Source organism: Prunus persica, chromosome G7, assembly GCF_000346465.2.
Source record: "Prunus persica cultivar Lovell chromosome G7, Prunus_persica_NCBIv2, whole genome shotgun sequence".
Taxonomy (NCBI): Eukaryota; Viridiplantae; Streptophyta; class Magnoliopsida; order Rosales; family Rosaceae; genus Prunus; species Prunus persica.
In genome coordinates, this window is record NC_034015.1 from 17,055,834 (window position 1) to 17,072,611 (window position 16,778).

Here is a 16,778-nt window from a genome sequence, read left to right on the forward strand (position 1 = left end):
TGAAGGTCAGAATTGAATTGGAGTTAGTAGAGGCCATATCATCGTCACTGAGGCAGAAACCATGATTGTCAATCAACACAAGGCTCTTGTGTTGCAGAAGATGTTTTCAACCTACACATCAATTCATGAACATGTGAAGGCCATGTTACTTTTGTCTTCAAGAAACCTTATAGAGACAAAATACAGATGGCTGCTTGAATTTGATGACAGCATCATAACTGTTGCTGACATTTCAGCTTACCAATCTAGTCATCTCAGAAAAACTTGGGTATCTAATTTACATATCAATGCATCAAAAGTCAGAATTCTCCGGCGTTGGCATGCATGCATCTCTCTGCATTTACATTCAGAAGCCCTTTCGAACACTCAATTAATGTAATGACATTCGTTACTCTGCATCAGCACAAGTTTTTGAACAAATTAAGCTCTGTGAAAACCGATCAGCACAAGACCAAATCTGAGTTAGGTAAAACAAATTTGAGTCATCCATTTAATCAGTTCAATATATCTTTGATCTCTTGCACTAGCAGCAAGAACCGAGGATCGTACATTTTCATTTAAGTCATATCTCAAATGGCTTCTGATAGTTCAACGTCAGAAATGGATTAATCAAAATATACATACAACTGCACATATGCATAAGAACATTCATACATGTTTTTACATTCATAGACGTCCATGCGCATAAACTTCTAATTCTTGCCGGATGATATGCTGGGTACAATCCGATGTTGTTCCTACACTTCACTTCCGTTAGCTCCAAAAGAGAGATTTAAACGAAATGGGGATTCCCATAACTGCGACAATACACATGTTTACATCAATAATCGTTCTTAGGCCTTTCGTGATCTACACTGCTGTGGAAACTTGAAGGATAATCTACCCTGATCATGTATATTCGTATCCAGAGGGTGGTTTGGACAGCTGGGGCACTCCATCCAACATACTCAGTTTTCTTCTCACGTTAACAATGTGGGCTTGCACCTATGAAGTTGAACAAAATGTCAAGAAGTTAGACCAGTCAAACAGGCATAAAGAAAGACCAAAACAACAAGAACTGATATGGACAACAGCACATGCAATCAGGCATAGCTACACATGAAACCCAAGCCCATAACAAAAGTTGTAAGTTACAAGATAAAACTTAATCAGAAGCATTCAAGATAGTGCAGGACACATAAGGCATCCTTCAATAACCTGGTATTAACTTGTCAAACTTGACCACATGTTACGAGAAAGAGCAAAACAAGTCACAAGAATTTACAAGGACAACAGTACTTGCAACATGGCATGGCTACTAGTGACACCAAGCCATAAATAAAACAACAAGTTAGAAGATAAAACTCAATCAGATGCATTCAAGAAAGCGCAGGGCACATAAGACAACCAGCAAGACTTGATCACAATGAAGTGACCTAACCAGGATACATATACAATATAAAGAAAGAGAAGCAGATCAGAATGACCAGCCCAACATTGAAGCTAGGAATAGCATGTAATCTCTAGCGAGTAACCCTAGACAGCAGTGCCCTAACATGACACCAATAAGCATGATCATACAAGCTCTTATATTAACAAATTAAAATAAAATAAAACAAACGAGTGTTTTCATTCTTAACAGGTGAAAAGGGGGGTGGGGAGGTAATAAGTTAAGAATATGTTAGTTCCAAACTAGTAGTATTTTACAAGGCATAAACGCAGTACAAATGGAGCTGAAGCCACATTGATTAGTTCAAAAAGAAAAGCAGATAGCAACCAATTCTAACCTCCTGACGAGCCGCTGCAAGTTTTAAGAGCTCATCAGGCTCTGAAAAATTCAAGAACCACTGACTAAGGGGATGATCTTTTGTGTCCCCTCGTCCCTTTTCATTCGCGCGATCAATCGATTCTGTAGAAGTCAACATATGAAGTTTAAAACCAAAGGAATTTAAGAAGCAGGAGTTGAAAAACCAGCAATGCAAGAAATTTACCAGGATTAGGCAAGTTAAAACCAGCAGGCAAACGGGGCACTACAACAGCTGGATGGTTCTGCACACGAGCAACAAAGGCTTCTGAAGGATCAGGGAAAACTAATTCATTGTAAGATTCCATAACAACAGGTTTCTTGGTTGACTGGGGCCCAGATTCGTCTTCAGTATATAACTTCAAAGGGTGAAACCTGCAGATGATATGAGCTCCAGTAATTATTGATCTGCCTTGTGGGCCTTTTCAAGCAGATGAAATCAATATCACAATATGCAACTCACAAGTCCAACTGTCTCTCACAGACATCACTGTGGAAGAACAGACTGATGGAAATTTCAAATTCACCCCAACCACATTCTGTTAATTCAAATGGGGGTGAATCAACCACTCTCATAGGGTTATTGAAACTAGGATGCAATTGAAATATAACTCGCTTTACCACCACCCCAAGGTCTTCGTTTGTTGCCCCACGAACATAAACCGTCCACTTATGGGACTGAGACCTAAATAACAGAAAACAGTACAGGAAAATGATCAAATAATCTACTAAAAGCAAAACGCATACAACATGACCCAAGCAAATGAATACTTACTCACTGGCCTTCCTACCAAGATAGAATGCGATTGTCCCATACACTATTGGCACACAAATCTCGACATCCTTAAGTCTCCTGTTTGTGCCCTATGAAAATTCAAATAAAAAAGCATCATAAATGTTTATTGAAAAAAGAAAAGAAGATGGGCATTGATTACAGCTAAACAAATTTTCCGGGTCTTCTAGCCCCACAGTACAAACCTCATATTATTTAATATAATAGAGAGTGCTACAAATTGGCATAATGAACACGAAATGTCAGACCTAAACATGGAATTCAAATATATGGAACCAACAAATGCATAAATCTTTTAACGTTAGCTCGTTGCTTCCTCAAATTCAATTAACTCAGAAACACGTAACTGCAGAAACTAACAGAAAAAGGATAGATTTTATAGAAGACAAAGTGAAAAATTCAAAATTTTCAGCCTCATAGTTACATTCATAGAAACCCACAAAAATTTTAGCCCACGAACAGCACAAGAATGCACTACCTTCTTGTCGCTATCTTCAGCAGACTTGGAAATGCGGATTGACTGTGACGTTTGTGCAGAACCACCCTCCTCAGGCTGAGGCTGAGTTTCACCTACTTTTCTGACTGACATTGTGACCAAAATTCAAGCTTCCGTCCTTGTCAATTCAAAGAGAGCAATGAAAACACAGAGTTGAACGCACAAAGCACAAAAGGGTTTTGATTTTGCGAATTCGTATGGCACAAATTGGGTATCAGAAAGGGCAAATTGGAGGTATAAAGGGGGTTAGGGTTTTAGTTCATTTGCTTTTGGTTTGGTATTTTCAGCGGGATTTCGAACTCTTTTATTCCATGCGAAAATACAAAAAATTTGACCAAAATGTTTTCTGTTGTTGTTGTATTGGATGACGTCTAAATGAAAGGATAACATTTATTATTAGTAAAAAAAAAATAAAGAAGATACGATAAAATAAAATTTTTTTTTTTTAAAAAAAAAGCGCCAATGGGCTACCATGACAAAATTAAATACTCAGCCAGCCTACCATAACACTCAACACTCGAATTTTTTAATTTTTTTATACAAAGAAAATTGAAAAGAGACCATTTAAATACAGAATGAATGCTGAAGTAATTTCTTGTAACCACTTGTGCTACATGCCCCTTACTCAATACTTGAATTCTTAGCCAAGTACCACGCTTGATATAAAATATTTCTAGTTAAAATATCATCCGACAAATGCAGCATTGGTGGGAACATATTCAGATGATTAACAAATGAGATTTGGATTCCAATTAATGTACGATTTTCTGCGTTTGGTTAAACAACAGCATAAATGCACAACTAGATAATGAGTTCAAGGGGGCTCTTCACAATGTTACAATCGAAAGAAAGGGTCTCAGACAGAGATTGCTATCCAGGGTCGCTCATTCCTAGTTTTCTTTCTGGTTTGTTGACGTATGGGTGGGATTGATCCAAACAGTGTTGCAAAGCAAGCCACCGGACACCAACCAACGGGCAGGCGAGCGTACCAGATTAGATGTTCGAAGCACTCAAAGCCATCACCTTGCATTGTTCATTCATGGCCAGAAGTTGGGCCTCTTTCTTGTCAAGAAGAGCACTCAGCTTCACATTTTCTTCCATAAGTTTCTGAACTTCTGTCTCTTTCTGGATTTTCTCACCCTCTAACTGTGTTGTTTTTGCAACTAGCCTGTTTCAAAGCAACATCAGATGATAAAACAACAAAACATTTCCATCTAGGGTATATGGATGTAGAAAGGGATGAGATGGCATCAGATTACTGCACAGGCATAAACATATGACTGCTGCTGCTGAAAAACATAAGAACAACACATGCAAGTGCACGAGTGTGCCCGTATGCAGAAGCCAAAGCTACCTTCTTGACCAAATGATCTAACAATACCAGACTAAAAACCCATTTTATTATCTGCAAAATAGCTCCAGAAATTCCAACTTCCGGAAGACCAATCAATTGTATGACCAAAGCAATTAAAAGAATTTGAAAACTCAGCACCTAAATAGATCAAACCAACAATTTCTAAATCAGTGCTTGGTAGTTTCATGCTTGATAAGTCACCCAGCAAGATCTGAACAATACAGTGCCCAGCAAAGCACTCAAGCAGTGATAACTGCCAGGACAACTAGATGCAAGCAACAGTGAAACAAGGGAGGCCTCAACCTAGTAAAGAAATAGAAAAGAAATTCTAGCAATAAAATCTGGCACAACCATCCAAATGATAGAAGAACAAGCACTTGATAATTGAGAAGAATGAATATCTGTTGAGTGCAGAACAAAACATACTGACCGCTCAAACAGCTTTTCAATAGTTTGGAACTGCTTCTCTGATGAAAGCAGTGTTTCTCGTACAGTGATGAGACTGCTAACATATGATTTTAGAGACTCAAAGTCCCGCTTCACACGACAAAGCTCCTGTTCATTTTCTGCAGCTCGTTGCCGCTGTCTATATGTTTCTTCAACCAAATCCTCAACTCTCTGCTTCATTTCCGTTAGAATACCATTTGTGCCTAGAGCAAACCGTTCCATCTCTTCTAACTTCAAAGACATATTCTCAATTTGGATTGACTTTTTCTTAAGTTCCTCCGCACCAACAGTTACCTTCTCCTTCTCAATTGCAGTTTCGGATTCTGCCAGTACAACTCTCTTGACAAGAGCTTCCATTACGTCTGTAACCATCTGCACAGACTTAAGTAGTTCACCAATATAAGTTGCATCTTGTTCATCCAGAGGACCATGTTGCTTACTAATCCCAATCCATGTGTCTTCATCTGGACTATCAAAGGAAGAAAGATCCACATTCCTAGACCAACCAGATAACGGTGTACCATCTTTATCAACAAACCCCACCCCTTCTAATTGTTTGATGCCACACGATGTATGCGCTAAATGAGGAACAGCCATTAGTCTTGCTTTTGATTTCAAGTATGTTAACAGCGTTGCGGTAGTTTTAACTCTCCGCCAAAGAACCTCTAGTTCCTTTTTCGAATCTTCCTCAGACCCCTCTATACAAACCTTTACCTCCATAAGCTTTTTTTGTAATACATCCACTTGGGATTGGCGCTCTTCCATCTCCTGCTTCCATATTTCCTGTGTTTGGCTCAGCTGAGACTTCAACGTTGACAACTCAACATCTTCCTCTACTGCCATCCCCTGTTCAAAGTTGTCAAAATGAAAATGAAAAGTTCCAAATATACTGTAAAGTGACCACTTCAATATCAAAGGCATAACCACCTTTGGATCCTTCAAAGGAATAAGACATTATGAAGGTTAAACAAAGTTATAAGCAACAAGGTGCCTGCTAACTCAAATAGGACTTATAACAGGAGAAAATATATACGAGTAAGTTTAATAGCACACGCCATATATCAAGTTTCCATCTTGCAACATGGGGCATACTTCTCTGGTCAAAGCAGCAGAAATGCACCCAAATCAAGCAAATCCATGCTTAAGCATATTAAACACATTCACCACTCAAAACAGGAAAAAATCTTAAACCCAAGCTGCATATTACAGTGCACAAGAGCTGGGATGTCTGCATGATGCAGAGTTGAACTTCAAGCAATGTTGGTTATATGCACACACACACTCTATTGCAAAGATCCTAATACGTTGCTAGAGACAGGAAAGGAGATTTAAAGTTGAATAAAGCTATATCCACGACCTCGGAAATAAATTTTAACATGCATAATACATTTTTTAGTTCATCAAAAGAGGAAAAAAAAAGGGTGATTATCACCTGGGTACTTTCTGTATTTTCCTGAAAAGCTATACAAATCATATTATTAACTAACCAGCATCACTCAAAAATGAACTCAGATGACCAAACAACAGCCCACTAACTCAAATGCATCCCTCAACTATGCCTCTATGAGGCCTACGCAAAATAAGTAATAGGAATAACAACTGTAAGTAGAAGTTCCTACTGAGAGGAAGTCTATCCAGAATAATGCGTTTGGAGATCCTTAGGAAAAGGCATACTTTAAAAAACACAAATTAAAGAAGATCCAACGTGTGAATCATAAATCTAAGGCTATTTCCAGTTCAAAAAATTTTAACTTCCGAGAAATGGAGGGGGAAATAAATAAATTAATATCTGTACAAAACTCAAATTATGATAAACTAACAGCAGAATCTGGTAACAATGAACAAATGAAACCCTAATTATCACATTGGGTTGATAATTCCGTCAATTTTGGCTTTATAGTTCATCTGACTAATCGCATACAAGCAAAATCCGATCTTAACAAAAAGCCTAAACTTAACAAAGTGACAAAACAGAACTGATACAGGCACGTAATTACAAAAACAAAATAAAAGCTACGATCTAACACGGCAAAGAGAACGATAAGATGAACGATTAAAGCCAAACCAAAGCTCCGAAAAAAGAAAATGAGATAGAAATGAGAACAGACCCTTGGAATTGAGGAAAAGGCAAGGGATTTTGAGGGGTTTTGAGTGCAGGAGCTGAAGGTTTGGTGCTGGTGCCGTCTTCTTCTTCGTCCAGCACACCGTTTTTTTTTTCTTTGGGTAAGAAATGGCAATAATAACAAGAATGAATGTGAGAGGGAAAGGGCAGCTGTGGTGCTTTCTTTTTTGTCCACCCTTTGCTTTTGTGTTCTTTCTTTTTCTATTTTCAAATAAACAAATAAAAACCTGAATTTTCTGAAAAAATGTTTATAGGCCGACCAGTATAATTTACATCATGACTAAGATTTAATTCAATTATTAAAGTAACTATGTTGGGTTAAGTGGTCCTTCACTTTTGAGCAACAAGCTCAAAAAAGAAAAAAAATACAAAAAAAAAAAAAATTGTAATAGGTTAGTGAATTTAACTCTGAGGTTGTGATTTGTGGCTCAAGTCAAGTGGTAGGCCTCATATATTTTTGTATTAAAAAAAGATTAGTGAAACTCAAACAAAAAACGTTTTAAAAAAATAGGTTAATGAGTTTGGACGAGAGTAGGATGGGTCCTCGTGTTGCATCACCTTCTTTTAATTTGACCCAAAAAAACTATTAAGTTAATATTGTTGTAAATTCATAATGTTCTTTGTTGTGTGTTGCAAGAAGAATCCATTGCTTACATTGACAACATGGGCGGTAAAGGACTTGATGTGGGATTAAAGTTACTTTTTGTTTCTCTTTGAAGGCTATTCACTGTTCATGTATCTATCAAGTTTGATTTTATTTTAGATGAAGAAAGGGTTGCATTTTGGGTTATGGGATGAAATTCATTGAAATTCTTTCAAGTTTGATTTCATTGAAAACTCATATTTACATCTCAGGGAAATGGGCAAACCAGTCTGGTGTTCCTAGCTAAAACCAGCGTGAGATCAAGCACCTCAATCTCTACCTGAAACACTTAAAAAGACTGATAGGAGCAGCTATTTCATGGCATTTTACATGTAGTTTATTTAGCTATGGATTTCCTGCAGGCTATATATTGTACAAAAATGAAAGCGATTATATAGCAGGAGTGCTCTTCTATGAGAAAGTCTTGGGAACTGAAGAACTGGTAACTAAGCCTGAGAGGAGGGCCACAATGAGTGCACTATTGTAAGTGCTTGGTTCACCTTGCATCGAATTGTTCCGGTTATCGATATAGGTTTCATTCAGGAAGGGGCCTCCAACTAGAGCACCAACAGCTACATTTGGATTGGGATTGGAAGAGTTCAGCCACTTAAACCCGTCCTGGCAGCCGGTATGTGCATCAGCTGGAATTGAAGATCCCCTGTGGTGCACATACTGAGGGTACTTGCTCCCATACCCAACAAGATAGCTCATCGCCATTGGATTTTCGCCCAACACATAATCTACCTGAAGAATGTTTAGTAATTTGGTCAGATTAATGCAGAGAGAGACAGTAACTTTGGAACTTTACTTAAACATCAAAAGATGAATCAGTCTCCAGAATCCATTCAAAACTATTGCAACTTATTGCCAACAGATTGAATACCTGAGAGATGGCAAAGTTACGAAGATCGGTAGGCTTGTAGAATTTCCCATCACAATACAGCACTTCAGTCTGAGATGTAAGCATGTAGTCACTATAGAGAACGGCTAGAAATGCTGAAGCCACAGCATGCTGCAGACAGTTCCATTTTATCACCCATATCAGACCACCTATATCACAAGACACATAGAACTTCATCAATTTAGTCTGCTCCCACACAGTCGTTCAGCATAACACACAAATAGATTCACTGATACCGTAAAAGACTGAAAAAATTACTGGCTGTTCTGCTGGATGTGGCCGTGGGCGAATCAGGTAGAAGTCCACACATGAAGACCTCTGCAGTTTCTCTGTACTTTTGAAGGTCCATGTTCTCTGCAAATGAGATGTCTTTTGTACCAAAGAAACTTATCCTGGACAGTAGAACCTGCTCCCAAAAATGTCACAAATATTAGCATAATCAGAACTTTGCAGAGTCAGCTAGATGTATCCTCTCTCCCTGATGCTTGCAGATGAAATTAGCATATACTACTTTGTATAAACAATTCTTAGCAACAAGGTATATGATTACTGATCATTAGAAATAAGAGCTATATTGATGATCTTAACAACAAAATGGACGACTGTAAATATAGATAATCTGAGCTTATAAACTACATCTGACAACTTTGGCATGAATTCAACATTCAAGTACCATATGAAGAACTAAATGGAAACCAGTTACAGAACTCCTTATAATATATACCTGAGTAGCAGCATGCTTGTCGTCCCAACTAAACCAAGATGGACTTCCCCAGTTAGCAAATGCCGGGCCGTTCTGTTCGGTTGCATATTTGAAGTATGTCAAGTCTCCAGTGGCATGATAGAGCCAGGTAGCTGCCCACAAGAGTTCATCTCCATATCCCGTTGAGTTGTAGTAAATCTGCACTTGGGGTATGCTTACACTATAAGAACCTCTGTAAGTATCAGCAAAAGCAAACAGCTGCTGGGCATGCATGAGGAGCAACTTAGAATAAGAGGAGTTGATTTTCCTGAAAACCAGAGATGCTGATGCCATAGCTGCTGCAGTTTCTGCTGCAACATCTGTTCCTGGGAAAGATGTGTTAATTTGAATCAGAGGCCTTTCCTCTGTCATGACTTCAGGTCTCTGCCAACACTTGTGGTCCAAGTCAGGATCACCCACCTTCAACCACATACAAGCAATCAATAAATAAACAAGTTCCAAAGGTTAATTCTCCCCCCAAAAAAAAGCCATACAATTGTGTTATTACATTTGTTCACCAAATAATGTCTAAACACACTTTTGAACCTTGTTTATTCTAATAAGTTACTATCGTGATATGCGTGCTAAAGGTAATGTTCTCTTATCAAACTTATGTTGCAAGACAGATACTCGTGTTGTTGTAAAAAATATTAGGCAATTAGACCTGAATATAGAGCTCATTGGGAGAAGGATGTGCATTGATAAGGTAATCAGTGATCCATTTAAGCGAGTCATGGGCATGATCCAATTGCTTCACCGCTTTCATCTGATCTCCATATTCAAGAATTCCCCAAGACAACACAGTCGCCGTAAAAGCCATGGGGAACCCAAACTTGATGAGGTCCCCTGCATCATACAGTCCTTTTGACAAATCCAAATCCTCCTCACTCCCATCTTGGAGCCCCGAATCCCCTCTCCATGGAATCGGATTATCCACAAGCTTACCAGCTACAAACAACAACAAAGAAGTCTACAACATCAACAACATGCATAGTTATTATAACCAAAAAAATCAAATCAAAACGAGAATTGGAGAACTGGGTTTGTTTACATTTCTGGATATCAAAGAACTGCATGGAGAGTTGAAGAGCTTCTGAGTATTTTTGCACTACGGGGCCGGGGCGACCCGAGACACGACTTGAATTGGAGTGCTTGAAATACTTCAAGAGAGTGAGTGCAGCCATAGTGGCAACCAGAGATACAGTTACTAACAGAATTAACCGCCAGCACCATCTCTCTGTCTTTGACCCTTTCTGAGCAGCTTTCTCAGCTCTCTCTTCCATTTACACAACTAAGAGCACAACTTCTTTCAACCATTCTCAACAAGATTTCAGCTTTTGCTTTGTTAAGACTAAATCAGATTGTTTTTTTCAGACCCAGAAAAGAAAAAGTAAAAAAATTCGATCTTTGTTTTACTTGTTGGACTCAGGCTTGGAGATGAGACAGAGTCCATAAGGGCATGTGTGAGTGCGACTGGGCCTTCGGATTGGTGGGGTGGGGGTTTGCGTGGAAGGTTGAGATGTGGCCGAAGAATGATGCCATTATGTCGGGGAGGCAGACGGCCAAAAACTGCCAGGTACAGCTAGGGCTTTGTTTTGAAACCGGAAGAGATGATAGATTATTAGATTGTGCTTGCCTTGTCATTTTCTGTTCCAACTCCATGGGAAGAGAAAACCTTGGGTGAGTACTTACCTGCCATTTGGCAATGATGAGTGGCAAGGTAACCTCCACCTGTCTTTGACACGTGGCAATTTATGCCAGGCCCATACCTACTTAAGTATTGCCATTGGATCAAATTTAAGTCTATCCAATGGTCAAAATCATGCACAAATTTCTCTCTACTAGATTGAGGAATTGGTTTGCATTTTGATTTGGATGAAGATCATTTTATTTCTGCTTGAGATCTCAACTCATGTCATCTTGATTCTTTCAAGTTCAAAATATGTTGGTTTTCTTAAATTTTTTTAAAATTATTGATTTTCTAATGAGCCTATGGAAACAGGTTATTTTTCTTTAATTATGTTACAATGTCAAGTTAAAATATTTACGGGTCAATGATAAATATTTGTGTAAACTTCATTCCCTGGTTTAATTGTGAGTCAATTGAGAGCTCTTTTTCATGATGAGCATACTCATCAAACTTGTTACATCTCTTGGGCCAGAGATTGTAAACTTTATTTTTGTCTAAAGAAAAATAAAAAAAATATCTTGGGCCATAGAAGATTGGTTAAAGTTTTTCAACCTTCATGTTCAGCACCCAGAGGCCCTGGTCAACTAAATCCTATGTGGACCAGCCTAGCAAATTACGGTGGTGCCGCGAAACGGCCCAAGTTATCCTTCCATCGAGGTCAAGGGCGCGAGAGGTGTGAACTGCACTGACAACTGAAGAGCTCCGTAGTCCGTACGATCCCTGTGCCCTCGCTCCTATACCATTGGAGCTCTAGCTTATTATATACACGCAGTGAGTCACAGAGAGACAAATATTTATAGATACAGAGAAAAGAAGAGGAGAAGAGCAAGGTGATTAGTAAAACTTCAAACTCTTAATTAACAATGGCGGAAGGAAGGGAAGGTGATTGGGAATGCAGTGGATGCAGGAACAGAAACTACGCCTTCAGATCCTTCTGCAATCGCTGCAAGCAGCCTCGCCTTCTCGTCGACACCAAAACCCCCGCCGACTCCAAATGGCTCCCTCGTATTGGCGATTGGATCTGTACCGGTTAGACCTCACACCTCTCTCTCTGTCTCTCTCTCTCTCTCTCTCTCTCTTCTCTCTACGTGTGCGTTAATTTTTTAAATGTTAAATGGTTAGAGTTCTTGGGATTTTGGATAATTCAGGGATATGGGTTTTAAGGGTATTCACGTTGGGTTCTGTTTGAACTGTACCCCGCATAATAGTAGCTACTTCAGCTCTTTAAGATAGTTTTAGGGTCAATTTTTGTTGATAATTGAGAATTTTAGCTGAGAATGCCATCTCCTTAGTTCAATTCATTCCGTGGCTCCCATCTTCAGTGACCTTTTATTAAGTTTGATTAAAAGTCTCAATCTTTGAAACTTAAACAAGAGAAGGAGGGTGATATTCCTAAATCGTTAATTGTGTTTTGTTGAGAGCAGATAGTGGTTCAGTATGGCAGTTGGGTGACATGCTCTGTTTTGTAAATAAGAATGTAGGGGAAGGATGATATACAGGTCTGGAGCTTAATTTTCTAATAATTAAAACTCAAATATTATCACCCCTCTCTACTTTTCTCAATTTCCTAATTTAACAAATCGACAGCTTTTTTCCAGCTGCATTCACTATAATTTCACATCAGTATACGTTTTCTTATATAGCTGTGCTAGTGACATGATTTATTGAACGAAAGCACATAGTTGTTGTTCCTGCAGCTTTTGTATTTCGTTGCTTCTACTTTTCTGTCATTTTGAAAAAATAGGAACTTGCTATCAATTAGGTTGAGTGGTTTTTGTTTCTTGTATGTGTGTTTTGGTGTGGGATGGACTGGTTGGTGTGCGTATACATGGCTTCCTTTCTTCTTCCTGGCTGGATTGTGGGTTGGGTGTGTATGGCAATGGATCAATAGGTTGCACTAACAACAATTATGCATCAAGAGAGAAGTGCAAGAAGTGCGGGCAACCAAAGGAGGTGGCGGCAATGCCAGCAATTGCAATGCCTGGAGCTTCTCTCCCAACTTATTCACATTATTTTGCCAGGGCCCAAGGAGGACTGGACCAAAAGATGAATATCGGAATAATGGGCAATGGTGCTCCCCATCAGTCGCTTCCTCTGAACTGGTCTATGGCAGGGGCTGATAAATATGGAGTTCAGCCACCTTCGTCTTGGTCTGTAGGTGGGAACCATAATGCTGGACTTCTATATTCAAACCCTACTAATCAGCTTCTTTCAGTTCCAAAAGGATGGCGCAGCGGTGACTGGTTATGCAATTGCGGTTTCCACAATTATTCGTCTCGAACACAGGTATGATGACACTACATGAGCATTCAAATAAAAAATTGTTCATTACCTGAATGTTGATATCTGATCCACCTGTGATTTATCTGCAGTGCAAAAAATGCAATGCTTTTCCACCAGGTACACTCTTTCTCGATCAGTATGGCAATTGGTTATCATAGATTTATGTTTTAGAAGCACTTGAGCTACTGTTATTGGGTTTCAATATTAAGCACTGGCATCATGAATTGTAACTAATGCTCATTTATTTCCATTATAAAGCTCTTGGAACAAAGCGATTAGCATCGGAAGAGCTTGTTCATGACTGGGATAACAAGAGATTGAACATAGGAAGTGTAAGTTTGATTTATCTATTCTATGACATTTTAGATTATAACATTGTAAATAACATACAATGTCAATGTTTTCTTCTTCTCCTCATCCTTTCCTTATTCTTTTCACTAATGCAGACAGTTGGGCATCAGCAATCCTATCCTGGGTTTGAGCAAGTGGTAGGCACCAGTGGTAACCCTGTAACTGGACCTTACGCTTCATATCCTCCCAGTATAAGCTCAGGCATGGCTCCGAATTTGCAAGTCCCCATGCCATTGACACAGCAAACAACGACACCTACACTCCTTGGCAAAGGGTAAATTTGGAATCACTTTTTCCTTTTACATATGCATAAGTAGGTGTCACATTCTGTCGGTTTGATAACTTTTTTGGTCTTTGAATCTTATGATATGTGTATATTATAACTCTTGTTAACAAATATAAAGTATTCATGTTTATTTTGTTGTTTTCAGTTTCACAGCTTTTTGAATGTGGATAAATTGTGGACTATCCCTAATTTTAACTTAGCTTCTGTGGTCTGGGTTACTTATATTTTATTGACTTGGCAGAGCAAAGCAATGGCGTAATGGGGATTGGATGTGCACAAATTGCAACAATCATAATTATGCGTCTCGGTTAAATTGCAATAGGTTAGTTTTCAATCTTATTAAGTTGAATTCATGATGAATGCGTTCTAAACTAAACATTGATTCCTCTTTTTCTATTTCCAGTTTGCTTCCGCCCCTTTATGAATACCCTTTGTTACTTATCCTATTCCTGGGTTTTAATCCCAACTTTTGATGGTGTAGAAACTTTTTTCCCATAACGCATGGAATATATCCTGGTAGATTGTTGCTTGATTTTTCTTGCCTTGGGAGTAGTCAAACCTCTTTCTCAATTTTTCCTTTGCTTCACTTTTTAATAAGAACAGGAATCTCAAATGTGTGTACCACTGATCCTATCAGCAAATATGTGTTTTCAGAATTGCACCAACTGTTTATAATTTATGGGTGTACTTCTTGATGCTCCATGTTGAGACATGTAACTTATCTCCATTAGTACGTTGTAATTTGCTCAGAATGTTGGAATCTTTGTTTTCTGCAGGTGCAAGACTCAAAGAGATGCAACCGCTCAGCCGGTCAATGTCATGTAGTCTTTCAAAATTATGAAGTTGTTTCAACCTTCCATTCATTTTGAACTATGTTGAGGTGAAGATGAACGTTTTCTATAACCTTTGGTTATCTCCATGGTGATACGTTATTAAGATAGTAGATTGATATTTCAATCTTAGTCTCCGCTCGCCAAGAATGTAATTTTATAGCCATAGTTTCATCTCATATAGAAAGGATGGGTGCGTATATACTGTATTGATCGAGTAATATTACATGCTCAAAACTAGTTTTTTTCCTTCAAACATTCTTTTGGATTCTCCATCGCTTAATTCTCTGAAATTAGTATCTGGTGACATTTCGTCCCACATATTCAACACAACATGCACACACAGGCAAATTTCTAGCTGGTCCTTTATATTGAATCTTTGAGCTGAGATAGGTACGGACAACCCAAGTCTGCTTTAAAGGTGAAACGATGGTGAATTATCATCACATCAAAATCAGAAATACAAAATCTCTCTGGAAAAGAAAGAAAAAAGAAAAGAAAAATGGGTTCTAAGATTGGTGACATATTGGATGTTGTGCAGGTTTAATTGCTGTTATGAGACTCAGGAACCCTTGAGGATTGAAGTGGGAGAGAGAGGAGGTGCATCCAACTGGTAAAGGTTAAGTGCTGGTCCAACAAACCTGAAGCAAAGCCAAGCTCCAATCACAATGTAAATGGAAGCATAAGCAAACTTGTTTATCCAAAATAGCAACCCTTTCTCCCCCACATAAAGTTCCAAGGCCTTCTCACCCAGACTCATATCCTCCCACTTCTTCGGAGCAGCAGCAGGTTTAGTAATAGCTTGAGCCTTTGTGAACCGTCCACCATCCCCATCACTGCCCTCCTCTCTCTGCAGTTTCGTCCGCCTTCTCGACCTCTTTCGAAATCGCAGTCCCGTGTTGTCCGGCGCCAGTGGCGGCGGCACGCTGTTACTGTCAGTTTCCGGACTACTGGTGTTGCCACCATCACTGCCAGTGCTGTTGTAAATGGGTGTAGAGATTCTGAGACATCCTGGACGGGTAGGTGAGAACCCTGAGAAGATATGGTTGTGTCCTGTTCCTGTAGGTTTTGAGAGGACAAGGTGGGTTGGTGAGGATGGTGTTGAAGCGAGGAAATGGAGGAGCTTGGCCTCCATTGTTCAACTTCGTTGTTGCAGCCAAGTGAGTGGATGGATGGATAGATGGATTTGCTTATCACTTTCTTTATCTTTTCTTTGGTTTTCTTCCACTATGCGATTATAGGACCTTGCCAATCTGCTTAAGAATAGTTTGGTTGGGTGGGCTTTCGTTGGGCCTCAACGATTTCAAATTACTGCCCTGCCCTCCATGCGCTCGCACACTTTCCCGTCAAATTACTAATCTTACTTCAAATTACAAAAGGGTTCTAAATAAACAAACTAGGGAGCTTCTATTTTTATGGTGCAATGAGCTTGTTACTCAAGCAATAACTCATGCACCTAACAAAGAAGGGTGCATTTTTGCTCACCACCTTAACCCTAGGTATACTCTCACCATCCTTCCTAAAAGTTGACACATGTCCATGAGTTTAACTATGGTTTATTTTTTATTTTTTATTTATTTGATAATATTATTATAAGAGGGAAACAATATTTCAATAAGTTTTTTTTTTCTGATTTACCTTTATTAACCGCAAACTTTCCACTTTTCTAAATTAATTAACAACTACCCAAATAAATAATTGGCAATTGGCGTGCTTTAATATGAATATCAATTCACAGGCCCCCTTGTCATGAACACTAAAGCAACCTTGGGAACTCAATGGAATGGGTAGTCATGAATCCTAGGAGACAAGATTCCATTGCTTTAAAATTATGAACTTCCATTATGAGGCTGACAACCGAGTGCCCACAGTTTGATCTTAAGTGTATACCCATACGCCTACGTGGGAGCTTTAATGTTGAGATTTAAGATTTGAGTCTTATGTGATTCTCATGTTTATATAATGGGCCAGACTTCTGGACGACAATGAGGGAAACTATGACTTATATTGCTCGGGAGTGGTGCAACTGACCTCTTACATGAGCACCGAACAAGGCT

General features: G+C 38.9%; 5 protein-coding genes across 7 annotated transcripts; 1 reads left to right on the forward strand and 4 right to left on the reverse strand.

The window, feature by feature from the left end:
• Positions 482-3,642, reverse strand: LOC18769824 (transcription initiation factor TFIID subunit 14b). Of its 2 annotated transcripts, XM_020568096.1 has the most exons (7): positions 3,055-3,642; positions 2,559-2,647; positions 2,247-2,468; positions 1,971-2,158; positions 1,767-1,888; positions 884-984; positions 482-797 (listed from the first exon to the last, which is right to left on the reverse strand). In XM_020568096.1, the coding sequence occupies exons 1-6, from the start codon at positions 3,163-3,165 to the stop codon at positions 889-891; spliced, it is 828 nt and encodes a 275-aa protein (XP_020423685.1). In that variant the 5' UTR covers positions 3,166-3,642; the 3' UTR covers positions 482-797; positions 884-888. The 2 variants fall into 2 exon arrangements, with proteins under 2 accessions (XP_020423685.1, XP_007204905.1); XM_007204843.2 differs by having other exon boundaries at positions 482-984.
• LOC18771905 (paramyosin) lies at positions 3,730-7,185 on the reverse strand. Its single transcript, XM_007202259.2, has 3 exons — positions 6,982-7,185; positions 4,857-5,719; positions 3,730-4,240 (listed from the first exon to the last, which is right to left on the reverse strand). The coding sequence occupies exons 2-3, from the start codon at positions 5,714-5,716 to the stop codon at positions 4,066-4,068; spliced, it is 1,035 nt and encodes a 344-aa protein (XP_007202321.1). The 5' UTR covers positions 5,717-5,719; positions 6,982-7,185; the 3' UTR covers positions 3,730-4,065.
• LOC109950159 (endoglucanase 24-like) lies at positions 7,685-10,897 on the reverse strand. The gene is made up of 6 exons (XM_020567894.1): positions 10,333-10,897; positions 9,946-10,229; positions 9,264-9,701; positions 8,798-8,945; positions 8,522-8,688; positions 7,685-8,382 (listed from the first exon to the last, which is right to left on the reverse strand). The coding sequence occupies exons 1-6, from the start codon at positions 10,562-10,564 to the stop codon at positions 8,050-8,052; spliced, it is 1,602 nt and encodes a 533-aa protein (XP_020423483.1). The 5' UTR covers positions 10,565-10,897; the 3' UTR covers positions 7,685-8,049.
• LOC18769395 lies at positions 11,603-14,992 on the forward strand. Of its 2 annotated transcripts, none has more exons than XM_020568686.1 (7): positions 11,603-12,000; positions 12,863-13,257; positions 13,344-13,371; positions 13,513-13,586; positions 13,701-13,879; positions 14,133-14,213; positions 14,668-14,992. In XM_020568686.1, the coding sequence occupies exons 1-7, from the start codon at positions 11,835-11,837 to the stop codon at positions 14,714-14,716; spliced, it is 972 nt and encodes a 323-aa protein (XP_020424275.1). In that variant the 5' UTR covers positions 11,603-11,834; the 3' UTR covers positions 14,717-14,992. The 2 variants fall into 2 exon arrangements, with proteins under 2 accessions (XP_020424275.1, XP_007202330.2); XM_007202268.2 differs by having other exon boundaries at positions 11,912-12,000; positions 12,891-13,257.
• LOC18769404 lies at positions 15,118-15,968 on the reverse strand. Its single transcript, XM_007203324.2, has one exon. It carries the CDS (start codon positions 15,854-15,856, stop codon positions 15,284-15,286), a length of 573 nt encoding a protein of 190 aa, XP_007203386.1. The 5' UTR covers positions 15,857-15,968; the 3' UTR covers positions 15,118-15,283.

Coding starts and splice junctions, on each gene's coding strand:
- LOC109950159 (XM_020567894.1), bottom strand. CDS start 10,564: ATGGAAGAGAGAGCTGAGAAAGCTGCTCAGAAAGGGTCAAAGACAGAG. Junction 9,702..9,945: donor CCAATGAGCTCTATATTCAG/GTCTAATTGCCT, acceptor ATGTGGTTGAAG/GTGGGTGATCCTGACTTGGA. Junction 8,689..8,797: donor CACATCCAGCAGAACAGCCA/GTAATTTTTTCA, acceptor CTTGTGATATAG/GTGGTCTGATATGGGTGATA.
- LOC18769395 (XM_020568686.1), top strand. CDS start 11,835: ATGGCGGAAGGAAGGGAAGGTGATTGGGAATGCAGTGGATGCAGGAAC. Junction 12,001..12,862: donor TGGCGATTGGATCTGTACCG/GTTAGACCTCAC, acceptor ATGGATCAATAG/GTTGCACTAACAACAATTAT. Junction 13,258..13,343: donor ATTATTCGTCTCGAACACAG/GTATGATGACAC, acceptor ATTTATCTGCAG/TGCAAAAAATGCAATGCTTT.
- LOC18769824 (XM_020568096.1), bottom strand. CDS start 3,165: ATGTCAGTCAGAAAAGTAGGTGAAACTCAGCCTCAGCCTGAGGAGGGT. Junction 2,648..3,054: donor CTGAAGATAGCGACAAGAAG/GTAGTGCATTCT, acceptor GAATTTTCATAG/GGCACAAACAGGAGACTTAA. Junction 1,889..1,970: donor TTTTAACTTGCCTAATCCTG/GTAAATTTCTTG, acceptor TGACTTCTACAG/AATCGATTGATCGCGCGAAT.
- LOC18771905 (XM_007202259.2), bottom strand. CDS start 5,716: ATGGCAGTAGAGGAAGATGTTGAGTTGTCAACGTTGAAGTCTCAGCTG. Junction 4,241..4,856: donor ATTGAAAAGCTGTTTGAGCG/GTCAGTATGTTT, acceptor GCTTTGAAACAG/GCTAGTTGCAAAAACAACAC.
- LOC18769404 (XM_007203324.2), bottom strand. CDS start 15,856: ATGGAGGCCAAGCTCCTCCATTTCCTCGCTTCAACACCATCCTCACCA.